General features: G+C 40.4%; 3 protein-coding genes and 1 long non-coding RNA gene across 5 annotated transcripts in view; 2 read left to right on the top strand and 2 right to left on the bottom strand.

The window, feature by feature from the left end:
- Nucleotides 1-3,564, bottom strand: part of LOC139965330 (alpha-amylase 4N-like) — a 37,683-nt gene extending 34,119 nt beyond the window's left edge. Inside the window, exons 1-3 of one of the 2 annotated variants that reach the window (XM_071967577.1) lie at nucleotides 3,267-3,564; nucleotides 3,155-3,181; nucleotides 1,793-2,019 (exon numbers count right to left, since the gene is read on the bottom strand). In XM_071967577.1, coding sequence (XP_071823678.1) covers nucleotides 1,793-2,019; nucleotides 3,155-3,181; nucleotides 3,267-3,379 — 367 coding nt within the window. In that variant the 5' untranslated portion in view covers nucleotides 3,380-3,564. Of the gene's footprint in view, nucleotides 1-1,792; nucleotides 2,020-3,154; nucleotides 3,182-3,239 lie in introns of both variants that reach the window. The other variant, XM_071967576.1, reaches the window with a different exon arrangement.
- LOC139965340 (uncharacterized) overlaps nucleotides 1-25,276 on the top strand; it is a 146,409-nt gene that overhangs the window by 11,812 nt on the left and 109,321 nt on the right. The gene's annotated exons all lie outside the window — the stretch shown is intronic.
- LOC139958494 (uncharacterized) lies at nucleotides 5,024-7,178 on the top strand. Its single transcript, XM_071955596.1, has 2 exons — nucleotides 5,024-5,098; nucleotides 5,484-7,178. The coding sequence occupies exons 1-2, from the start codon at nucleotides 5,024-5,026 to the stop codon at nucleotides 6,441-6,443; spliced, it is 1,035 nt and encodes a 344-aa protein (XP_071811697.1). The 3' UTR covers nucleotides 6,444-7,178.
- LOC139965333 (uncharacterized) lies at nucleotides 7,131-17,097 on the bottom strand. The gene is made up of 5 exons (XM_071967580.1): nucleotides 16,978-17,097; nucleotides 14,348-14,481; nucleotides 11,672-12,025; nucleotides 10,310-10,660; nucleotides 7,131-9,828 (listed from the first exon to the last, which is right to left on the bottom strand). Exons 2-5 carry the CDS (start codon nucleotides 14,451-14,453, stop codon nucleotides 9,323-9,325), a joined length of 1,317 nt encoding a protein of 438 aa, XP_071823681.1. The 5' UTR covers nucleotides 14,454-14,481; nucleotides 16,978-17,097; the 3' UTR covers nucleotides 7,131-9,322.

Genomic DNA, 25,276 nt, shown 5'->3' with positions numbered 1-25,276 from the left:
ATATAGAAAGGTGGTTTCCATGTACTTGAAAAACCAAAGAAGATGTTAAAAGGTAAAAATGCTGACATCATACACATGTTTCTCACATCATTGCTCGCGTCATTGACTCGATACCCTGTTACATTTTCAATCGGGTTTTTACTTCCGGGACGTTCCCTGATGCTCTTAAAACCGCTAAAAACCAAATTTTCAAGAAAAGAGACAACACTATCGCTGAGAACTACCGACCAACAGTGGCGGAGCGTCCAAACAGTCAGGAGCGGATGCCCCCCCCCCCCCCCGATGGACTCAAATGGACTGCTGGCGCCCTTTTCAGCTTTTTAGCACTTTTCACTTATTCGAGATTATTGACTTTTTTATTGCACTCTCATCTACTTATTGACATTTGTCACATTTTGTTGGTGTAGTTTACTGACAAAATGCTCAAACGTACTGCGGTATTTAATTTATCGGCACTTAATTCTGTTGTACGAAACTCTTTCTAAGAACTATACGGGGTTTTCAATCTATTTTTTTCGAAAACATGAGCACTCACAAAGATTCCACAGGGATTGTGATAAAGCGCCTGTACTTTCAGCACCCATAAACTTCCGACTTGTCACAAATAGCGATGACACATATTTATTCTTCGTTTATCTGCAACTTAGCAAGGCCCGGAAAGGGTCATTTCCGGCGATCTATAGGGAATATCTTTACTCAAAAAAATTCTGTACGCTCCGCGCCAACCTGTGTTGGCGCTCCGCTTATATAGTGTCGAAAGCGCCCCTACAGGCCATTCTCGCCCCCCCCCCTGACCAATACCCCTAGCTCCACCACTGCCGGCCAATCAGTCTGTCACCCTATAATAATATTTCAGACGCAATCTTTGATGTCAGTTTGACATATAGTTCGGTCATTTCAGTATGTTACTTGGCTGAAAGCCCAGTCAATCTTTCTTTATTTTCCACGCGCAATTTGCACATTTGTCAAAAAAGTCAATGCCGGTGTCAAACTCACAAAAGATATGTCATGATATTTCAAAGTAACTTAACAGATTGTTTTTTTTTAATATTTCACTAAACTATTTGATGACCAGATCAAAGCATGGGATCTCAAAATAAAGGATGTTGAGAAAACTTTAGAGCAGCTTAGAAGGCCTGGGAAGTGTCATTTCCAACGATCTAGGAGGCCTTTTTAGCAAAAAAATTTCCGGTACGCCGGCGCCAACTATAGCGCTCCGCTTAGATAGTAACAAGAAAATGGTCAAGCCCCCAGGAAATGTTCAAGCCCCCCCCAGCGCCCCCCCACTGAAAAAATCCTGGCTATACGCCACTGCAGGACGAACAGCATAGGCCTACTTCAATCTAAGAAGTCCAGCAAAGACATTGAGATATGCATGCCAAACAATATTTCACATTGGCAGCTGATGATCGCGTAGAAACTTTTATTGTATTCATGGCATACAGGGCAGGCGCGTAGCCAAGGGGGGGGGGGCGAAGGGCAGCCGCCCCCCCCCCCCCTTGAGCATATTTTTTTAATGTTTTTATGATATCGCTAGTATTTTCAAATGAGAAAATGCTAAGATGCAACTTACAAGGCCTGGGAAGTGAAATTTCCAGCGATCTGGGAGGCATTTTCAGCCAAAATTTTCTTGAACGCTTCGCGCCAACTCATGCATGGTGGCGCTACGCTTAGATAGTTTGCAGAGCCGTATACGGCTAAGTTGCAATGCCGAATCTACAGTTGCAATGCAGAATCTACAGAATCTACAGATTCAGTTAAGCGACTAACAGATGTAACAACAACTCCTTACCAAAGAATGCCATGTGGTTTACGACAGCGTCCACGTAGATTCTCACATTGGCGTTATTACATCTATGCACCATGTCCCTGAATGCATCGTCGTCACCACTTCGGCTAGTCAAATTGTACCCGACTACTTGGTAGCGCTCCCACCATGGTCGGAAAGGATCAGATATAATGGCGTGGTCGTTCGGTGGAGATACCTGTACCCCTCCGAATCCGTTTGGACCTAGGTAACTTTGTATATGATAAAAGAAACGAGAGTTAAAGGACCTGACGCTTCGATCAGCAAGATCTTCTTCAGATAGCTTCTGGATAACCGATCAAGTAAAAAAACATCTCCCCCTCTTTGAGAGGCAAACCACAAAGTCACTTCAAAACTTTCCGATAAAATGAATCCTCTGTACACTCTGCATCAAACATTCCAGTATTTAAATGTTATTTCTCCATACGGGCACTTTTGTAATTAACTTTTCATTTAAGGTAGCAACAAATGGAAATCTTTTTATTTACATTTTTTCAACAAAAGGGCTCTTTCATAGAATGGAAAAGAGTACTTCTTGGCAAAAGGGGGAACTTGATATTTTAACGGGGACCCCATACCCCCTTTGATTGATAGGAAACAGTTTCAATGACACCAAAGCAGAAATCCCTCCCCCCCCCCCTCATTTATAAGATCCTTGGTTTATCTCTGGCCCTCCAGTAAAGGCTCAGCTCCCTGCCTAAATTATGAAGTATATTTGCACCATTTTATGATTTTTTTTAATAATTTTTCTGTGGGGTGGTGCAGGGGGAAGACACTCAGGCGCGTGGCCAGGAATTTGCCAAGGGAGGGGCGAAACTGTAGATTCGGCATTGCAAACTATCTAGGCGTAGCGCCACCGTAATTGGCGCGAAGCGTACAAGAAAATTTTTGCTGAAAATGCCTCCCAGATCGCTAGAAAAGGCACTTCCCAGGCCTTGTAAGTTGCATCTTAGCTTTTTCTCTTTTGAAAATACTAGCGATATCATAAAAACATTTAAAAATATATATATATATGCTCAAGGGGGGCGGCTGCCCCCTTCGGCCCCCCCTCCCTGGCTACGCGCCTGAAGACACCCGTACATGGGAGTCGACGTCAATGACCCCACGACATTCGACGCATACAAAGTTTTACTCTCACATGGAATATGCAATGCGCAACAGAGGACGTGCTTCTGAAGGCCGGTCCATGGTACATTGTCTGAAATGGGTCAAACTGTTAAGAACCATGCACCGTATGGACCTCGCGTATTGTACTTCACTGCCCCATCGACCATTCATAAAAAAAAAATTATTTGAAGCGAGGGTTTGACTTTTAACTATTTAGACCAATTATAAAGTTAGTCTTACCTTTCACATTCTTGAGCAACGTCAGACCTTATTTGAAGCGAGGGTTTGACTTCTAACTACTTAGACCACTTAAAGTTAGTCTTACGTTTCACATTCTTGAGCAATGTCAGACCAGGTCCAGCAAAACATGTGAACCATGGTTTGTCTGTCAACAGCCATGTTGGTATCAAACTGTGAGTAGGCAGCCGAAAGAAATACAATTATTAAAACAATTGGGTTCATCATGATGGAGAAACTCGGTAGGCCTATATGCGTTACGCGGGATGGTATTTCAGAAGACGTTTTACTATATATAGGTACACGGCTGGATAGATCAATACATTACATCACAGGCTACGTGATGATAGAGTTTTGTTCATAGAGAGGCCTTTCTATTTATGTACAAGTTAGTGCAAACCGTGAAGGTGCCTGGTTTACGATTTAGTTCAAAGTTAGTTGTTGCTATCTAGCTACCGTAATCAGAAGTTAGGTAACTCTTGAAACAAAAACAAACTTTGTTAGTCAGTGTAGTCGATTTTTTTTATAGCCTATTCGTCTTAAAAGTGCTTTTCTCTTTAAATAACAGAATTTAATTGTGGCAATTTTTGGAGGAATTTGTAGGTTGATGAGAGGCCCATAGGCTATAGTGGAATATTGCGGGGGTAAGGTGGGAGGGCGTGGAGACGAATGAACCAATCAATCAAGTTATATAGGAGGAACGGGAGGGCGGAGATAGTGATAGAGGTTTATTTATAATATATAGCATAGGCTAAACAATAACATTCACTTTAGTAAAGTTGCAATGTTGCTTGAGATCAAAGCAAAGAAGAGAACTGATCACGCTAACCAGGTCAAACTCCCCAAAAAGCGAAAAAAAGAAGGCTCGGCGTAGTTCAAGGAAATCAGCATGCCCCTCCTCCCTCCCTAAGTAGTCACATAGCCTGTCTTGTGTAAATCATGCAGAATGTTTGTTTTTTTAAAGAAGAAAAGAATAACCATTGTGTTTCGTTTTGTAAAGTGTATGTGCCAATTTCCTCTTGTCGCTATAGACAGTGGCGTAGGAAGGTACTTTTGAGTGGGGGGGCTGAAGACTGATGGCCGGCCTGGGGGAGGGGTCTAAGGGGAGGGGGTTCCCCCTCCCTTTTGGAATTTTTTTGCATTTCCAGGTGGCCTCAGATGCAATTTGGTGAAATATAGCACACTTCAACACCCACTCCATTTTGTAAAGAATTTTGCATTTTCACCTGGCCTTAGATGCAATTTGGTGCTTCAAATGAGATTTTTTTCTCATTTGGAAATGAAAGAGGGGTTTTCTGACTTGCGGAGCGGGGGGGGCGGAACGATACTTCCGCCCCCCCCCCCATATTTTTCACTGGGGGGGCTGGCGCCCCCCAGCCCCCCGGTTCCTACGCCCTTGGCTATAGAAGTGGCTAGTTTCGTCCGAGGCGCCAAATGCGTTGATTGTTTAAAGCCCCCCACCCACCCCAGTTGGATCACTGAGCCTCTCAGTGGCGTTCACAGGATTTCAAAGGTGGGATGGGTGTTCTAAATGTCCTCCAATTGATCATGGTATAGGGGCATCGACCTTTAAGGAAGGACCAGAGCTTGATCAAGGATTTTAGAAAGCACGGGATTGGTCATCGGTCGGTAAAGCAGACCCCCATTTTGTGTTGCAGGGGGTGTCACGAGGACCTCCCGGCCAAAGCCTAAAATTAAATGTCAAATGGTGCATTCTGTGGCATGTTTGAATTATAACGTTGGTCTATAACTAGGTATAAGAGCAAGGTCGTGCTAATAAATATTATTGAATTGTAAACAAATCCCCGAATGACCGTTCCTTTCTCCAAACAGACGTTGGTGGTGGGGCACCCCTGCCACACCCGTTTGAGCATGCAACTGATGGACCCATCCTCCCATCTCTCCACCAACACGGGCCGAGCAAAAGAGGAGACAGAACGAAGAGAAGTGAGGAAATAAGAGAGTGACATTACATGTCTGATATATATTGATGGACAAATAATATTAAAGATATTAGAAGATATAAACCTTGCAAAATCCATGATGTATATCGATTTAGAAACATTAATTCAATAAATGAAACAAAAACAAATAGATATTAGTCTTTTAAAATACAAAAATAAGTTTAATCATCCATAAGTCCACCAGATTCCAGTAAAAAGCTATTAAAACCCCAAATACACATTCCTCATTGAATATATTTTCAGAAGTGTAGACATGAAAGATACAGGTCTAAAAGATTGTTGAAAATATGTACATAAATATTAAAGAGTTACTAGATGCCAGGAAAAAATGTTAAGTTAAATACTTTTGCCGTTGTTTACATCAATAGGCCTATATTCATTTGAAATATGTCAATGCAATCATTTCGACAATTTACGATGGGCAAAATTGTTGTGATTTGTTTGAAGGACACACAAACCAAACCATCGGGCTAGACAATTGTCATGAACAACTCACCCTACCACATCTCTCATCTCCTCATGGTACTCCCCCTCCCCCATCTCCTCCCCCCTTGCACATCTCATCGTACTCCCCCACCCCCATCTCCAAATCGTACTCCCCTCGCCCATCTCCTAATCGTACTCCCCTCCCCAATCTCCTCTTTGTACTCCCCTCCCCCATATCCGCATCGTACTCCCCTCCCCCATCTCCTCATCAACTTCCCCTCCCCATCTCCTCATCAACTTCCCCCTTGCCCATATCCTCATCGTACTCACCCTCCCCCATCTCCTTGTTGTACTCCCTTCCCTCATCTCCTCATCAACCTACCCCTCCCCCTCCCCATCTTCATATTGTACTCCCCTTCCCTATCTCCTCATCAACTTCCCCCTCCCCCATCTTCTCATCGTACTACTCCTCCCCATCTCCTCATCGTACTACCCTTCTTCCCTCTCCTCATCGTACTCCCCTCTCATCATCATACTCCCCCTCCCCCATCTTCTCATCGTACTCCTCCTCCCCATCTCTTCATCGTTCTCCCCCTCCCCATCTCCTCATCGTACTCCCCTCTCCCATCTCCTCATCGTACTCTCCCATCTCTTCATACTCCCCCTCCCCCATCTTCTCATCGTACTCCCCCTCCCCATCTCCTCATCGTACTCCCCTATCCCATCTCCTCATCGTACTCCCCTCTCCCATCTCCTCATCGTACTCTCCCATCTCTTCATACTCCCCCTTCCCCATCTTCTCATCGTACTCCCCCTCCCCATCTCTTCATCGTACTCCCCCTCCCCATCTCCTCATCAACGTCCCCCTCCCCCATCTCCACATTGTACCTATCCACAGATAGGAGACACAGTCTATACACGATAGAAATAACTGTCTTCAACCACTTCCCCAAAATGTTAAATCATATTTAATTCCATCACACTCTAGGTGAAGAATTGATCAAATCTGAAAGGCTTTTGGAGTGAAATCATTCCACTCCTTGACTCAACTACATTCAGTCTGCTTTTTGTCGCATGAGAACTGTTTTAAAAAAAAATCAAAAAATTTGTACAGAAAAACTGTATGCATATGAAAAGGAAAAACAGGTTTGGCTCAAGGTGAAAACCGACAAATGTTGATGATTGCTAGATACTCTTTAGGAGACAACACGAACCCTACTCAGACTGATTATGATGGCATAATATAACTTTAAACATTTTCACTTGATATAGGAAAAACTAAACAAAGTTGAAGTAAAAATAATAGGATACTAAAATGTTTTTACTTTCATTCGAAAAATAATTAGAAAGTTTACATAAAACAGATGTTCTAAATGATTCCCCTTGCCTCCAATATCAATTGTAAAGTTAGAGGTTAGGTCCTGAAACAGGGCAAACTTATTTAATGGGATATTTTCCAGTGGCTGCAGTTGATTGCTTAAAATTGCTGTAAGTTTTCTACATCTTTATTCACCCTGATGGCATTCTGCATTATGCAAATATCTATGAATTTTTCAATTTTTCAAATTTTGTGATTTTTTATTTTGGGGGGGGGGGGGGATCTTGCAACAGAGAGCTGAATTGTTTCATGATTTCATCCACAGAATAAAATCATATTGCATTTTGATAAATATATATATAAAAGAATTGGCAGCTACATTCACATTATAACATGAAAAATGCAGATTATGAGAGGAAATTAAAGATTTTGACAAACACCTGCCCATTATGACATCATAGACAACAGGCACTGTGGTCCACTTCCTGAAGCAAGGAGGTGAAAAGCTAATAAAAGCAATATTATGACAGCCAACTCTACCATCATGCCTAGTACCCCGTGAGCATTTATGTTTATTACAGCATAAACTCCTGGCAATGAACTTAAACAAGTATGATTTTAAGACATTTCCTCCATATAGCTGTGAGTTTTTTCCCCAATACAACAGCAGCTTGTGGATGTATAAGCTGCTTGCACAGCTACGTATAGAGCGACCAATTGCATTGCATGAAGCAACATGTAAAATACCAGAGCCAATAAAAGTGTCCTATCTTGAGATATCGTGTAAACAAGGATATCAAGTTGTGACCTTAAATGAGCTCCTTTGATTGACAGGTTCTGGATCTGATTCTGATCCCAGATGACCTTTGACCTCCACCCAAAACAATAGGGTTCTTTGGGGAAGCAACACACCAACTATGTGAACTGCAGATGTTACCTATCTTGAGATAACATGTTAACAAACTAGTGCGTCACATACATACAAACACATGCCAACTGTACAGGTTATTTGGCTGCCTACAGCAGGTGACCAGAAATGATAACAATAATAACTTTAAAAGCCTCTACTGTTTTAAGGCCACCAGTATTGGTCCCGATCACTACTACAGTAAAAAAATATTCCATGTCATGACGGAGTTTTAAGTAGTACATGAATTACTATACAATGATTTGAACATGGTAATAACACCACCATGAATATACCACTACTCGACATTCTAACATCCTTTTGCTTAATTTTGTTGGGGGAGGGGGAGGTAGGGGGTTGGGGGCGGCAATACTGATGACCTTTCATACTCTAGCACTTACAAAGCCTCTATCGATATTGCTTACATTAAATGAGGTATAATCGCTACATGAGGTGTTCATGTAAAGCCCACACATTGTTTAAAAATGTCTTTTTATTCTTGAGTTTTGGAACATCAGTTGAAGTAAGGAAATTTTCACATCAAAGATCAAAAAAAAAAAAAACTTAAAAATCATTTGCTGTTATTTTAAACAAGCCTTAATGTTCACATAAAGGTCAGGTTATTAATTGCTTTGCTCCTTACTTTTTCGTAATGAAAATCATAATATTTGTATAAGATTACTGAAGCAATGTTTTGGTCACAATTTTTTCACACACAATTGGTAAAGGTTGATTATAGCTTCGGTTAGCTGCACCCATGTTGACATTGACCAGAGGTGAACCACCCCCCCCAACACCCCTGCTCCCAACATTAAATAATATCAGTTAATAGATTATGCTTAGTATTGATGGAAATTAAACAAAGGTTTAACCTACCCATCACTGAAAATATGAAACTCTTTATTGCAATGACAGTAAATTTAATGCTAGAAAAATATGCTAGATAGTCTGACCATGGTCAACTTGACTCAGATTTCAACCTGCCCTCTAAGGCTACGCGCAAAGCATTTTCCATGTTGGGACAACCAAAGTTTTAGTTCAAGATTCCCCGATGTCTTGGAATAACTTGTCAAGTCAGAATCTCCAGACAAAGTGGTATTTTTTAAACCTTTTTGGCAACAATTTTGGGGGCAATAATGATGAGGTTTAACACAAAATAAATTATAGAAAAATAACAATGATAATAATATGATGAAAGACATAACTATTAATATACATTAGGAAATATTTCACATTGTCCACATTTTCATATTTCTGAAAATATTAATTGCATGATGACACATTCCACCCCTTCAGTGCCCCTTCACAAAACTGAACTGAACTCAATTTTGATAGGGTTCTTGTACTCACCAAGCTGGATCTACATACCGATCAGTTCAATAAAGATGTTCTTTTTGAGTTGTGTTTACAAAATTGCCCTCTGTTGACCTCAAATGACCTTTGAACTTTTTTCCCTTTTGTCTCAGGGCACGGAATCAGCAAAACTAGATTTTACAGAATGCAGTATACAGTAGGCGGAATATTAACCCTGAACAAGAAAACTGAAGCATTTCTGTTTACCTGGGACCATCAGCCTTCGATGCTTTTTCGTAGGTTGGTAAATTGGGGTCTACAGCTGGGGCGGTCACTTGCTGATCGTGGGCAGAAGTCTGTGCACCAGGTTGAGATACGGGAGGGTAAGCTAGGGCAGAAGTCGGTGCACCAGGTTCAGATACGGGAGGGTAAGCTAGGGCAGAAGTCTGTGCACCAGGTTCAGATACGGGAGGGTAAGCTGGGGAGCTAACGCCTGAATAAGGTGGTGGAAACGCTGAAAACGAAGCAGGTGTGTTGTACTCTGCACCGAATGACGGTTGCGTATTGGTATACTGGGCTGCCGGAATACTTGGGCCGTTGTTGGAAGATGAAGTTGCATCCCTAGGGCGGCGCACACGTGATGTCCGTGCATTACCTGACAGGGTGCAAAGGCGGCCATTGGTTTGACGAGTCTTTGCGATATAGAACCTCCTCGCTATGATGATCACGACGACTATCACACCCACAAATCCGTAGAAGTAGGAATACCCTAAACGAGAACAATGAAACCAACATCAGCTGTTTGACTGAAAATTCCTACTTTTTTTTCTTCAATTTTGGTAATTTTTTCTGGTCCTCCTACGAAAGTGATCTCGCCAAGCAAGATATTCTACAGCACATACACTGTATTGTGAGATTATGGGATGGGCCTCCCAGTGGTGTCGGGTAGAGGGTACAGAATATGTTACCTTGTTAGATAATTAAGTCCATGGTACTCATTACTACAGTGCTGGATTAAACCATGTCATGATACCTAAATGGTATATAAGCAAACCTTACCATTGTTTCTGTCAAAGCATGTTTCATTTTAAAATTAACAAACAAAATCAACTCAGGAGTGATACAGATCAGTGTGGTTTAACTTTGATTAACCTGGCCACATTTGAAATTATTGGCAACTTGAAACGGTCTGACATTTAGAGGCCGTACTGACTACAACTATTGACTGCTGTGACTACTGACTGACTCACCTCCTGAGTTTCTTCTTCGACTACCGTTACCGCTGTCATCGTAATCACCGAGACATGAAATTGATAAATATCCTGTGCATTCACAGCAGGATATGGCAGTCAGTTGGCACTCTCGCAGATGCGATTCTGTAGTAGATGAGCAGGAGAAGCCAATTTCTCGATGCGTGTTATCAAAGACTTCCACCCACGAAGGCACTTCTTTCCAGCCCCCCTCGTCTCCGAGACCCAACTGGTTACAAACAGCGTCATTGAGGACACCGTGGCATATTGGAGACCACTGCCTATCCAGGTACACCAACGGTATGCCTTCCATACTGTTTTGACTGCGCCGTACTAAAGCCACATCAAAATCTATGACAAAATAATCATTGATCATAAAACATCAAAAAAGTACATAGTCTATTTATATGATGGATCGATGTTGACTTGTGTTTAAACTGATTATTTACTAATTATTATTATTTTTATTTTGTGAGTGAGTGAGTGAGAATGGAAAGTTATGACTCTACTAAGAGAGATGGCATTTGAACATAAAAGCAATAGTACAGCCAAGCATTTGGACAATTTTCGGGGAATATAAAGACCATGGAATCTGTAACCACGGAAACCTTTTCAAGATGTACAGTACATAGAGTACAGTATCTGAAATACTGTAACCTGCAACATCTCTACAGATGCAACTTCCATGCAGTAATGTAATTTGCTATTTATGTCATTCTGACCTAAAAATATGGAAAACCATTTTTAAAGAATGAACTCAAGGCACAAATTTCATTTTGATATTGTTGTAGACCATTAAAACATACCATTTCAGAAATCTAGGTTGAAGTTCTACGGCACTTTGAATTTTCTTCAGAAAATGACCCATTCGAGAGCTGAATGAATTTGAATTGACAGGAATATATACAGTTTAATTATACAAAGACTATTAGGCCAGATTCTCAGTTCCCAGGAACTCTTTAAGACTTTTATGGCCCACGAAGAAACGTTCAGAAAGTGTTACAAATTCTGTCAAGGACAAACAGTGCTGCATGTTACCATGGGTGATCTTTTTGTTAATATTTAAAAAAAAAAAACATGTTTTGGTTCAGTTATTAAAACTAATGCTAACATTAAGGCCTGCACTGAAGAGATGAAACACACAGTATATATCCTTCTCCTGTTAACCTAAACATTTAAATGGCATTAGCACATTTTAAATGTAAACATCTTGAAAACAGGAATAGCTACAGTAGATAGAATCATAGATAGAAATGTAGCTAGCATAGCATAGAAACAAAGCATAGAAACATAGCTAGATAGAAGAAACATTACTAACAATTTCACTCAAACTGCTGATAAAAAAAACCCTCTGACTCTTACCTGATGCGTTAGCTGGTAAACATTGAACTTGAAGCACGCCACAGTCATGGTTTGCCTCCAAAAAATTTAAAGAACACTCTCCTAGGGAAGACTCAGTCCCATCACAAGACTCTGCCAGAAAGTATTTCATCCTCTCGCTGGAACCCTGGGAAGATCCATACAAGTTCTCAGCTAGCACTGGCGGTCCTAATCCCAATTGTCTGCAAATGACGCTACCTGTCTTAAAGTTTGCCACTACAGATCCGCACAAAGCAACATAGGCTTCTTCTCCAGTCACTGAAACTTCTACAAATCCAAGCTGCTCATATGAGTAGAGTTCAATGCCAGCATTGTTAACCAGCCTTACATCAACAGCTAAAGACAAAAAAGATAAAAAGTAAGTATTTAAAGGAAAAGAGAAGAAATTAAAAATACAACCTCATTATCAGCAGTAATTGGATCATAGAGCAAAGAGGAAATAATGCATTAGTTTAGTTTAGTTTAGTAGAAAAAAACGATCAGGAGGGACACTCAAGTCCCCATCAAGGACCCTATAGGAGAGAAGAAAACAAACTGAAGACACAAACACTCAGAGCCTATTACAATGCTTAAAGTGCTTGTCCAAAGCATTCTTAAACCCATTCGCAGTACAGTACTTGCAAGTACAACTTTCTCTGACAAATCGTTCCACTCATTCACAACTGTATTGGAAAAAAAGTTATGCCAAATATTAATCCTACTTTGTGACTTTTGGAGTTTAAGACAATGACCTCTGGAACAACTACTAAATATTAGCAAACATGGAAAAGTCAGTGAAGGATAAATTGTCACCATGTAACCTCCTAAGCTCCAGTGTGGTGAGATTCAACAGTTGTAACCGCCTATAATAAGGAACACTCTTTTAGGATGAGGCCTAACCAACTGCTTATAAAGCCTAACTACAGTACTATGTCCTCTTTCAGGAAACTGAAGTTCCTCTCAATCATACCTAAAACCCTATTAGCTCTTTTAGTAGCTTCAAGACAATGTTTTAATAGAAGGTTGCAGAGATGAGTCAATGTAGTTACCTACTGTAGGTCTCTTTCATTAAAGGCCTCCTGTAACTCCACACCATTAAGATTATAGGTATACTTTTGGTTACTACTACTGTACCAATATGCATCACCTTGCATTTATCAACATTAAAAAGCATTTGCCATCCCTGAGACCAGGAAAAAATCTTATACAAATCCGTTTGAAATTTCTCAGAATTGCTTTTGGAAGAGACCTCAGAATACAATTTGGTGTCATCAGCAAACTTCTTAGTACAAAATATCTCTGTCAATGTCATTTATATCTAGGCAACAAACAACAAGGGACCCAAAATCCCACTAGTAACGTCCTGCCAAGAAGAAGCACAGCCTTTAATTATACCACCCTCTGTTTCCTATTACCAAGCCAATTCTCGATCCGAGACAGTGAATTCCCATTGACACCCTTTCTTTTCAGCCTAAGTAAAAGATGCTAAAGTGGAGAACTTTATCAAAGGCCTTCTGGAAATCCAGGAACACTACATCTACAGACTTCTGTCAATTGAGTGAGCTTGTTACATCTTCTATAAACTCAAGAAAAAAGGTGAGACAAGACCTCTTTTGACAAAAGCCATGTTGAGACCCTCTTATCAAAGACTGACTGCTGAAGTGACTGCCATAGACTTTTTAACAATTGACTCCATGACCTTACAAACAACACTAGTGAGACTAACATTGCACACAATGAGAATTCTAAACCTATAAAAAAAAAACACAAAAATGTGAAAATGTTTACAAACATTACATGATTGCAATACATACAATACATTAGATTGCTGATAAATTACTTCTAGTACTATTTCCCTCTGTATCTTGTTCTACAGGTTGTTCTAAGACTGTGTGTGTTTGTCCGTGTGGCGATGATGCAATCAAGTTGGACTTTTTGCATCTTATTGGGTTCATGGCTCCATTCATGAATCATTTAATTCTAAATTTCAGTGTTCCCACAACCCTCTTTCTCAACCTTCCTGTACAATTAGCACAACAATCCCTATAATAGGCCAAACCATGGAATTCTTTTCCTAGTTACAGTTTGGACCGAAATTCATTATGTTCCTTCAAGAAACCTTCAAACACTAGTTACTTAATTTTATGCTTTTTGTGCTGTTTTTTAGTTTCCTTTTCTACTCTCTCTGTTGCTATATATTTGTTTATATATTTGTTATTATATCTTTGTTTATATTTGTCATGAATATATTTGTTTCTCCTACTTACAATACTTATGTGAGGGAGGGCTCATACTTATTTATAAGCTCACCTGAGGGCTTGTTTTGAATTGTTCCTCGACTTTCTATCCTATACTCACTGATCTTAGACTCGCATGATCTTAGACTTCCGGACTGTTGGAATATATGTTAATGTGTTAGAAACTCGAAATTGAAAACTTATAGTATAAATATAAGGCTCTAATTACGACCAACCGGTATGAGCACTTAATTTGAATGTTTGCACTGACCACATACAGTACTTTGATTCCAATTCAGTGTGAGTATGAGTACCAGTACAACGAGGACAAGAATGTGTAAAGGCAACTATGTTAAAATATTAAGAGTACAGACTATACAGTCTTGCTATGAGTTTGGTTCATAGTGTACATAGTGTGCGGCTTTATTTAAATTGTGCTCACCTTGTGAGAGGGCACGCATCATCCCAGAGAACATGTATACAAGGGTTATTCTGGTAAGGCAAGCAAGACGAGATGAAGACGGACTGGCACTGTTTATCCAAACCATGATGATAGGCCTGCTACAGTAGTAAATGCTGAAAATCAAAGATAAAACATTATATAAAATTATAAATACATTGTACAAACGATTAAAACTATACTAACATCCGTACAGTTCTTTATGCATGCTCCGCCCCCCCCCCCACCAAAAATAAAGTTTGCATGTGATGGTGGTATTGTGTCATCAGCATTGTTGCAAAAGTGCTAGGAAGTCAATTAATGGTTAGTCATGTTACACAAATTCAACAAGCAATTTACGGTCACTTTTAAATACTTTCAGACGTGATACTTTAAATATAATTAATTATCCTCAATATTTAACTTCACATGAAACCCTTGAAGGGAAAAAAATAAATTCTGTGACAGTATTTTTCAGAGGGCAATATAAACTGCAGGACCGCTTGGGTTTTGCAACCCTTTTGGCGCTAAATTTGTCTGTGACTTTGTTTCCTCGTATAATACAAAAAGCTGGTGAGGTTTCAGCAAAATCCGGGTATTTCACCTGGGGACCACTCAGTAATTTGGTGCAAAAATTACCCTCCAAATAATGTTTAACATGCACAAATTTAGAGGCAATACTGACATGGTCTACAATAGAGCATATGTACTCCAAGCAAGACCAAAGAACATAATTTTTGGGGTCTATACTGAACAAACACTGACAAAAAAGTGATACCAAAATATATTATAGACAAAATATGGACTTGAAATTTAAAGTAATAACACAGACATACAGTAATGAGTCAATACAGACAAATGTTCCAAACTGTTGCAGGAATATCCTCAAAATAAATTTGTAAAACTGCCCTGAATAATTTCACTTTACATATTTTTGGCCATCTGTTTGTTTAAACAGGTTCAATGTAAGCATTGATTGAATACAAAATTATTAATTTTGCTTGGATGTGCAGCAGAAGTGTACTATGTATGTCATAGCAGGCCAAGTCCGAACTACCCCCAGTTCTATATCAAACCTAGTAACTTGTATAGGCCTTCCCAGTTTGCATTACACAAACTTGACAAAAGGTGCAGAAGCCTAACTTTGTTAACTTAGAATCAAAATAAAATAAAACTGTTAGCAAACTGCTTATCTATTACAGAGCCTATGTAGGAGAATGTGTAAAAATAAGTTGGCCTGACGTTTCGATCCTTCAGTAGCAGGATCGTTTCCAAAGGCTGCATGACAAGTACCAGTAACAGATGGGACAAAAACATGCACAGAATACAGACAGGGGTAATGAGCATGGTGTTACTGTTAGTTAACTTAGGCTAGAGATCACTGCAATTGACTTAACGTTCAGTGGCTGTTTTTTTTTAAACCATTTGGGACACCATTTCAGATGTGAAACTGTGGCTTACACCCGAAAACGATGTCAATTGGGTATCACATAACATCAAGCCGTTACTGCAACTTGCAATCCTATAGACTAGTAATGAGTATAGGCCTTAATTACTTGCCAGTGACACTACAATGTAGCCTAGCCAGTTGAAGCCTACTGTACGACAGTACAAGCCTACTTGAATCTCGAAAGGCTACGCGGAAGTAGAGGCTATATATACTTAGCCTAGTCAGTGGACTAAGTTCGACTGTCGTTTTCGCTGTTAGTTTAGTTTAGTAGAAAAAAGGATCAGGATGGACACTTAAGTCCCCATCAAGGACCCTATAGAGAGAGAAAAAAAAACTGAAGACACAAACACTCAGACCCGATTACAACGCTTAAAGTGCTTGTCCAAAGCATTCTTAAACCCATTGACACTACTTGCAAGTACAACTTTCTCAGGCAAACCATTCCACTCATTCACAACCCTATTAGAAAAAAAGTTATGCCGAATATTAATCCTACTATGCGACTTTTGGAGTTCAAGACAATGACCTCTAGTACAACTACTGTTAGCAAACATGAAAAAGTCGGTAAAGGATAAATTGTCGAAACCATACACAATCTTGAAAACCTGGATCAAGTCCCCACGTAACATCCTAAGCTCCAGTGTGGTGAGATTCAACAGTTGTAACCGCCTATAATAAGGAACCCTCTTTAAGGAACTAATCATCCTAGTAGCCCTCCTCTGGACCTTTTCAAGTACTTCCTTATCCTTAGCAAAATAAGGGTTCCAATCCTGCACAGCAGACTCCAGATGAGGCCTTAGAACCAACTGCTTATAAAACCTACTGTAACTACGATGTCCTCTTTCAGAAAACTGAAGTTCCTCTTGATCATACCTAAAACCCTATTACCTCTTTTAGCAGGTTCAAGACAATGTTTAGAAGTTTGCAGAGATGAGTCAATGTAGATACCTAAGTCTCTTTCAACAGAGACCTCCTGTAACTCCACACCATTAAGATTGTATGTAAACTTTTGGTTACTACTACCAATGTGCATTACCCTATATTTATCAATATTAAAAAGCATTTGCCACCCCTGAGACCAGGAAAAAATCTTATCCAAATCCGCTTGAAATTTCTCAGAATCGCTTTTGGAAGATACCTCAGAATGTTAATCAGTTCACCAAGTCTTTCAAAATGAACTTACCTTTGACAAGTTTTGTTTTCTTTAAGTTTCACAGGCCTTGGCTATGAGGTAGTAGTAGTAGTATGAGCAATGGTTTGGTGTATGAATGTGAAAGGGAAAGTTGGTAATGGTAGTACCGTAGTGTAGTGTAAACATAAAAATTGATTAGGAATCTACGGAAGCGTAGACGGGACATTGCATCGACGAGTTACCAACTTGACAAAACGACAATTATCTGCAAATATTGACGAATTGACGAGATGGTAACGTGACAAAATTCAGAAAATAATTTTCTGCAAGTTGACGAGTTGCACACTTACTACCATCTCGACAAGATGACAAAATTCAGAAAATTGACGAGTTGACGAGATAACGGATCTCGTCAATGCAACAATTTTTGGAATTTTGTCATCTTGTCGAGATGGTATACGTAGTAAGTGTGCAACTCGTCAATTTGCAGAAAATTGAAGCATTGACGAGATCCGTTATCTCGTCAACTCGTCAATTTTCTGAATTTTGTCATCTTGTCGAGATGGTAGTAAGTTACCGGTTAACACCGGTGCCTTTCAATCATAAGGTCCCCGGTTCGAGTCACTCCCAGATTAATGTATGCCGTCCAGTTACAGAGTTGTTGACAAAATGACAATTAACAATTCAAAATCATGGACGTTAAATATGAATGTGAGAGACTGACTTCGGTCAGCTTGCGGCTTTGATAAGCCAATTAGGCTTCTTCGCGAGTTCCTGCTTGCAGGAGGATCTAATATACATACATACACACATACATACATACAAGTGTGCAACTCGTCAATTTGCAGAAAATTGATGCATTGACGAGATCCGTTATCTCGTCAAAACGTCAATTTTCTGAATTTTGTCACGTTACCATCTCGTCAACTCTTCAATTTGCAGGTAATTGTCGTTTTGTCAAGTTGGTAACTCGTCAATGCAATGTCTCTTCTACGCTTCCGTAGGAATCTATTTATATATGTGACCGTCAATGACGTAGAAAGTTCCCGTGACACTATCTAAGCGGAGCGCCACCATCGGTTGGCGCGAAGCGTACAGGAAATTTTTGGGCAAACAATGCCTCTCAGATTGCCGGAAACAGCACTTCTGAGGCCTTGCAAGTTGCATCTAAACATTCTTTATTTTATAATCTTACGTTTTAGAAATTTACACTTCCCCAAAAATTTCCAGAGGACAAGAAATTCGGGCAAAAGTCCTGAAAAATTCGGGCAGCCTAAGAGGAGAAAAAACAAACAAAAATTCTCCTCTTAGGCTGCCCGATTTTTTCAGGACTTTTGCCCGAATTTCTTGTCCTCTGAAAATTTGGGGGGGGAGTCTGCCCCTTGCCCCCCCCCCACCTCGTACGCCTATGCTTGTTAGACTCATGTGCCGAAGTCCCAAATCTTTTAATTTCGTTGCAATAGATACATGACCAAATGTTGTCACTATTAATTATTAAAAAATATATTAAATCGCCATAATCGATTGTTCCCCATCGTCTAATGCGCACTTTTTTTCAGTTGTGTTGGTAATAATTGTTCCCATTTTAATCAAATTTGATTTAATCAAATTTGATTTATAAGGCGAAACTATAGGAATTTGATGTAACGATGATGTAACGGGTAACCAATAACATTCACGTATACACGTTAGCCAACACTTGCTGGTAACATCTGAATTAACAGGGAGTCAACAAATGATTGCCCCCCTCCCCACCAAATAGAAATGATGATGAAACTGTATGACATATAAGTTAACAATTTGTCAAATGAATCAGTATTTTAAGTATTAACGAATATCGAAAACGTTCCATGGAAAATTAATGCTCTATTTGACCGGAAATGTGTCATTCGGTTCTACGAAACAGTAAGCACGCTCGTTCCTAACTAAAGCGTGTTGACTTCGAGGGCATGAGTAACGATCGAAAGACTTGAAGCCAAAAACAGACAGCAAAACTGCATTCTAGTTTCGATGAGGCTTCAAGAATAATCTAATATGAATGTCAAGTGACACACTAGGCTGTAGCGTATAGCCAGGACGACAGTGGCGTAGCTACGGGGGCGTAGGGGCGACAGCCCCCGTGAAACTTTTCGCCCCCAGTCGCCCCCACTGGGATTTTGGGTGTCGAAAAAAAATAACATGTGCGAAAAATATATCATTGGTCTGAATGGTCTCGAATCTCCATGATGACCACTCATGAACGACCCTTCGACCGCGGACCGGCAGTAGGCTATATAGTTGCTGAAAACCCTGACGTGACATAGCGCATAGGCCGAGAACTTGTGTAGTCGCACTGTACTGAAAACTCATGTTAACGACTGTCGAATAATATAATTCCTGTTCTAAAAGACTACAACACGCATAATGTTTACTACTGAATCTGTGTGTTCGACTGTTCGGGCAAACTTTGCCTTTGTCACTCTTTTTAAAAATATCCATAATCCCTAACATACAAATAAATACTAATAGCCAATCAGTATCTTGTAACCAGTGCGCATTAACTGATCAAACAAGCTAGTGAGCAATACTATACTCTTATGAAAAGGTGGTTTCCAGGTACTTGAATGCCAAAGCAGATGTTAAAAGGTAAAAAATGATGACATCATACGCATGTTTCTCACATCATTGCTCGCGTCATTGCCTCGATACTCTGTTACGTTTTCAATCGGGTTTTTACTTCTGGGACGTACCCTGATGCTCTTAAAACCGCTAAAAACCCAAATTTTCAAGAAAGGAGACAACACTATCGCTGGGAACTACCGGCCAACAGTGGCGGAGCGTCCAAACAGTCAGGGCGGATGCCCCCCCCCCCCCCTGACAGACTCAAATGGACTGCTGGCGCCCTTTTCAGCTTTTTAGCACTTTTTACTTATTCGCGATTATTGACTTTTTTATTGCACTCTCATCTACCTATTGACATTTGTCACATATGTTGGTGTAGTTTACTGACAAAATGCTCTCAAGTGCGGTGGTATTTAATTTATCGGCACTTAATTCTGTTGTACGAAGCTCTTTCCAAGAACCGTACGGGGTTTTCGATCTATTTTTTCGAAAACATGAGCACTAACAAAGATGCCACAGGGATTGTGATGAAGCGCTGCATGTACTTTCAACACCCATATAAACTTCCGACTTGTCACAAATGGCGATGACACATATTTATTCTTCGTTTATCTGCGACTTAGCAAGGCCCGTAAAGGGTCATTTCCGGCGATCTATATAGGGTATATCTTTACTCAAAAAAATTCTGTACGCTCCGCGCCAACCTGTGGTGGCGCTCCGCTTAGATAGTGTCGAAAGCGCCCCTACAGGCCATTCTCGCCACACCCCCGACAAATACCCCTAGCTCCGCCACTGCCGGCCAATCAGTCTGTCACCCATAATATTTCAGACGCAATCTTTGATGTCAGTTTGACATATAGTTCGGTCATTTCAAGTATGTTACTTGGCTGAAAGCCCAGTCAATCTTTTTTTTTATTTTCCACGCGCAATTTGCAGATTTGTCGAAAAAAGTCAATGCCGGTGTCAAACTCCAAAAGATATGTCATAATATTTCAAAGTAACTTAACAGATTGTTTTTTTTTAATATTTCACTAAACTATTTGATGACCAGATCAAAACATGGGATTTCAAAATAAAGGATGTTGAGAAAACTTTAGAGCAGCTTAGAAGGCCTGGGAAGTGTCATTTCCAACGACCTAGGAGGCCTTGTTAGCTAAAAATTTCCGGTACGCTGTGCGCCAACTATAGAGCTCCGCTTAGATAGTAACAAGAAAATGGTCAAGCCCCCAGGAAATGTTCAAGCCCCCCCCCAGCGCCCCCACTGAAAAAATCCTGGCTACGCCACTGCAGGACGAACAACATACTTCAATCTAAGAAGTCCAGCAAAAGACATTGAGATATGCATGCCAAACAATATTTCACATTGGCAGCTGATGATCGCGTAGAAACTTTTATTGTATTCAGCATACAGGGCAGGCGCGTAGCCAAGGGGGGGGGGGCGACGGGGGCAGCCGCCCCCCCCCCCCCACCTTGAGCATATATTTTTTTTTAATGTCTTTATGATATCGCTAGTATTTTCAAATGAGAAAATGCTAAGATGCAACTTACAAGGCCTGGGAAGTGCCATTTCCAGCGATCTGGGAGACATTTTCAGCCAAAATTTTCTTGAACGCTTCGCGCCAACTTATGGTGGCGCTACGCTTAGATAGTTTGCAGAGCCGTATACGGCTAAGTTGCAATGCCGAATCTACAGTTTCGCCCCTCCCTTGGCAAATTCCTGGCTACGCGCCTGATACAGGGTATTCTCTACCAAAGACCACAAGCTTTGTCTCAGGCCTCGACAAATATGATTAAAAGTACACGCTTTTTAGCCACGGTGACTGAAAATCTACTCGAATAAACGCAAAATTCACTCGCCAATATGATTGTTGTTTAAGTCTCCTCCATAGTACCGATCGACATCATCAATACTTTCTGTGAACAAAGGTAAGGCAGATAGGCCTACATGGTGCTACGTAATTTCACATTGGAGAATTATGTTTCTATGCAGTATGAAATTTAAACCCTTTCCACCCAAAGTAAGTGAAGAACAAAGTAAATTAACATGTTGCAGAATCATATATAAGCAGCTAGGCCTACTGTAGTGTCTTAAACAATTAAATATAAAGCATCTGCCAAATATTACCTACGAAGATAGTTATAGGCTTCTGTTTCATGGCTCCGCTATATATATACTAGGCATATACATTTTCGCAATTATTTACCTTGTCTTTTACCAGCAGATTGGTGCGCGAAAAAATATGGCTATTACTCCATTAATTACCCTGCCTAAATCAAAGCGATCTTTTACACAATTTAAAACTAAGTTTGAAAGAACATTCCACTCGCACCATCTGGTGTTGAGTGAAAATCTTGGCAAAAAAATCCTAGCAGCAATAACAGCAAACCTGTCTCAAACCTCCTAATATTGTTGTATATTTTGCGAATTATGACTGATGTCATGTAGGAAATTCCTTAAGAAATAATTTAGGTGATGTTTGGCCACCTTAAGTGAATTAGTATTCTGACACTAAAATGTTCACCTTTACGTTGTTGTGTTAACGAACCCAATTTTATCCCACCGTCGTTAGTGTATGGCACATTGAAGCCTAACCAACTCTGCAGTTCCATGCCTTTTCGTCGAATATGTTTTACCAAAATGACAGATAAACGTGTATTGTGGATTTGTTTTCTGCAGATCAACTCTGAAGGGGTCTTGTGTCATTAACTTATGAATTTTAATATCGCGAAAGTCGGAATGAAGCGGGTTAACCTACAACTTGTTAAAGTTTGTTTATTGGGCTATAGTAATTTAATGCTCTTTTATCTAAACTTCCAGATGGGGATTTCTAATGTTTGTTGTTAGTAGCTAGCCAACCTTAGTCGCTAATACCAGGGGCGTATCCAGGGGGGGCGCAACAGGCGCGCGCCCCCCCTATTGGCCGTCACAAAAAAAAAAGTTTAGCAAAAAAAAAAAAAATTGATGACGACCTTTATGTGAGATGTCGGTGATCGCTCAACCCCCCCCCCCCCCTCCCGTATGCTTTATTTTTTGTTTGCCAAAAAAAGGTTCTGGCGAAGTTCGGCGGCATAATAGTTTTAGAAACATAGATGGTAATTGTGTTTGTATTATCACTATAAACACTAAATGACATGCCAGCCATACTAAATTGTGCATTTTGTGTCCATATTTACTGGAAATGTTGCTTATTATTAAGGTCGAAAAATGGATCACATATGGCCATGGGCGGCGATCCTGGGTGGAGGGGGGATATATCCCCCCATGAAAATGGGTGGAGGGGATGTAATGCACCATACCCCCCCCCCCCACCAAATGCCAGGGATAAGAATATTTTCATGCCTACATTTATGCATCTTCGTTAATGTACGGCTCTTTTTTAGCTTCATTTCTCGCCTACCATAAACGCAGTGCGATCTTTTCAAATAAAGCGTCTTTATAAAGCAAAAATAGTTGACTGTAGGCTTCATTGGCCCTATAACAACAAAATGTATTATTGCGCCCACGGTATTGATATAGTACATATATGCACCCTCATAGTATTCATATAGGCCCTATAGTAGGCCTACACACGTACATGTTCCCTCGAACAGCTGAGAATCTCATGTAACCAGGGTAATGCTTAATACACGTTTCACCTGGATGCCCTAGCAATCGGTACCTAGGAATGTAACTATGTGTAATTGTGTATTGCATGTGTATAGGCCTATAATAGCCTGCATGAGGCCATTTTCTTCATCGAATAATATAACAGAGCTCTCGAACATTCTAACGTTGCGACTGAAACAAGATTGACAGGGGCAATTTTCCCAAAATAACACCCGAAATTTAAAAAAAAAGTATTTTGGATCCTGATTATGAGATATTTCAGACATGACATCCCTATTTTAAAGTTGGGTATATGCCGCTTGGAAACCTCGGGAAGTGCCGTTTCCGGCCATCTAGAGGGTTTGTTAATCCCAAAATTTTCTTGTACGCTTCGCGCCAACTCATGGTGGCGCTACGCTTAGATAGTCAATAAGGTCATATCCCCCCCCCCCCCCACTCGGAAGTACGGATCGCCGCCCATGCATATAACACCATTTTGCATTTCAGCCCTTCTTTGAAAGCAAAAATTGTACACCCCCTCCCCTTAGACCCATCCCCCAGGACGGCGATCATTCATGCCTGGCGCCCCCCCCCCCCCTATTGGAAAATCCTGGATACGCCCCTGAATACTTTACTCTATTGTGGGGTTGCCGTCTCGAAACCAAGCCGTCGTGATATCGATGCTTAATACACTTTTTAATTGGTTGAGAAATTGATATATGAACGCAACTTATTTAGGAATGCCTTTAAAAGACATTACGTATACTTCGTAAGCTGAGACGTTCCCTGTAATACATTGTTAATTTAGATTTTAAATGTTTTTGCTATACGTTCATAAAGGGTCCGTGAAATTTTGTGAATAATCTCCGGGCATGAAAACTTCCCGTACATCAGTATAATGTCATTGCCATTTTACACAGTTGATTCGCATTGAGATTGGTCTATGACTAAAATCTAGCTAGGTGACAGTTAATTTTCATAAACGGCGCCTTGTCATTTCCACAACGTAACTACATCCAAATCTGAAGTTTTTATTTGGCACTGAATCCCGACAATTGCGAAATACGACGGAAAACTTCAACAACGGAAGCAAAGATATACCGTAGGCCTAATACCTATATGATTCACATTGGTATCGTTCATTCCAATAGCATCGTCGTATGTACAAATAGCCCACTTTTGTAATTCAACGACGTATGCAGTTATCGACACAGTTATGCCAATGGGAATTTGTTCTCCACTTTTGAATTCGGATTCTATGGATGCACATTAAGCTAATTTTTAATCGCCACAACCTGTCCTATTGTTATGAGGCGTGACGCACATGTTATCGAATAGGCTGGTCGGTTGAAGATACGATCAATTATGTAACAACATTTCCACAATTTGACCTCTGCTGACCCCAATGGACGTTGCCCTCCACCAAAAACAATAGGCTTCTTCAACTCAACGTGGTTTTCCTACACACGAAATTTGAGATTGTTCCAATTAAGCTTCCGTTCCTGAGATAACGTGTTTACAAGCAAGGCGTCACACACACTCATTTTCCTACATGACTTTATAGGTTATGGTTATCATCGAAACCAAAAACAGAAAAAAGAACATATGCACACTCTGTCTGTGAATTTGCCTTTGACCTTGACGATGTAGTAGGCCGGTTTTCTGCCAGGTACCCCAATGCCAGGGTAATATTAGTTTGAAAAGTAATAAAGAAGGACCATTTCTAATACAATTTCAACTGTTGTTGGTAATTAACCTGAATGGGGGGTGGGGAAGGGGGTAATGGGTAATTGATAAGTTTACCGATAGCCTTAAAACTTAGCCTTTACTGTTAAACTTGAAGCTGAAACTTAAATCAGCTAGGTCGACCACTAAAATGTTTATATTGACTCAAAAGCCGCCGGCGCTCATTCTGTCAAACCTCAAAAGCAATTCTTGCTCGCCATAAAATTGCAATATTTTAGGAAGGTTAGATATGGGAAAAAAATTATCAAATGATAGTGCACCATTTTGTGTCTAAGTCAATTCCCAAACATTGGAGGGGGCACCTCCTAAGATCCCTCCCCCATATCAGTGTAATATCCCCCGCCCCCTCTAAAAATATTTCCCCTATAGGTGCCCCCCCCCCCCCCGATGAACTAGGTTGGTGCCGCCACTGCACAT

The sequence above is a fragment of the Apostichopus japonicus genome, chromosome 3 (genome assembly GCF_037975245.1).
Source record: "Apostichopus japonicus isolate 1M-3 chromosome 3, ASM3797524v1, whole genome shotgun sequence".
NCBI classification, from domain to species: Eukaryota; Metazoa; Echinodermata; class Holothuroidea; order Aspidochirotida; family Stichopodidae; genus Apostichopus; species Apostichopus japonicus.
The sequence above is the reverse complement of the archived record's forward strand: the minus strand, read 5'-3'. Positions and strand labels throughout refer to the sequence as shown.

Coding starts and splice junctions, on each gene's coding strand:
- LOC139965333 (XM_071967580.1), bottom strand. CDS start 14,453: ATGGTTTGGATAAACAGTGCCAGTCCGTCTTCATCTCGTCTTGCTTGC. Junction 12,026..14,347: donor GATGCGTGCCCTCTCACAAG/GTGAGCACAATT, acceptor TTTTGTCTTTAG/CTGTTGATGTAAGGCTGGTT. Junction 10,661..11,671: donor TTTACCAGCTAACGCATCAG/GTAAGAGTCAGA, acceptor ATTTTGTCATAG/ATTTTGATGTGGCTTTAGTA.
- LOC139958494 (XM_071955596.1), top strand. CDS start 5,024: ATGCAACTGATGGACCCATCCTCCCATCTCTCCACCAACACGGGCCGA. Junction 5,099..5,483: donor AGGAGACAGAACGAAGAGAA/GTGAGGAAATAA, acceptor TTACATCAATAG/GCCTATATTCATTTGAAATA.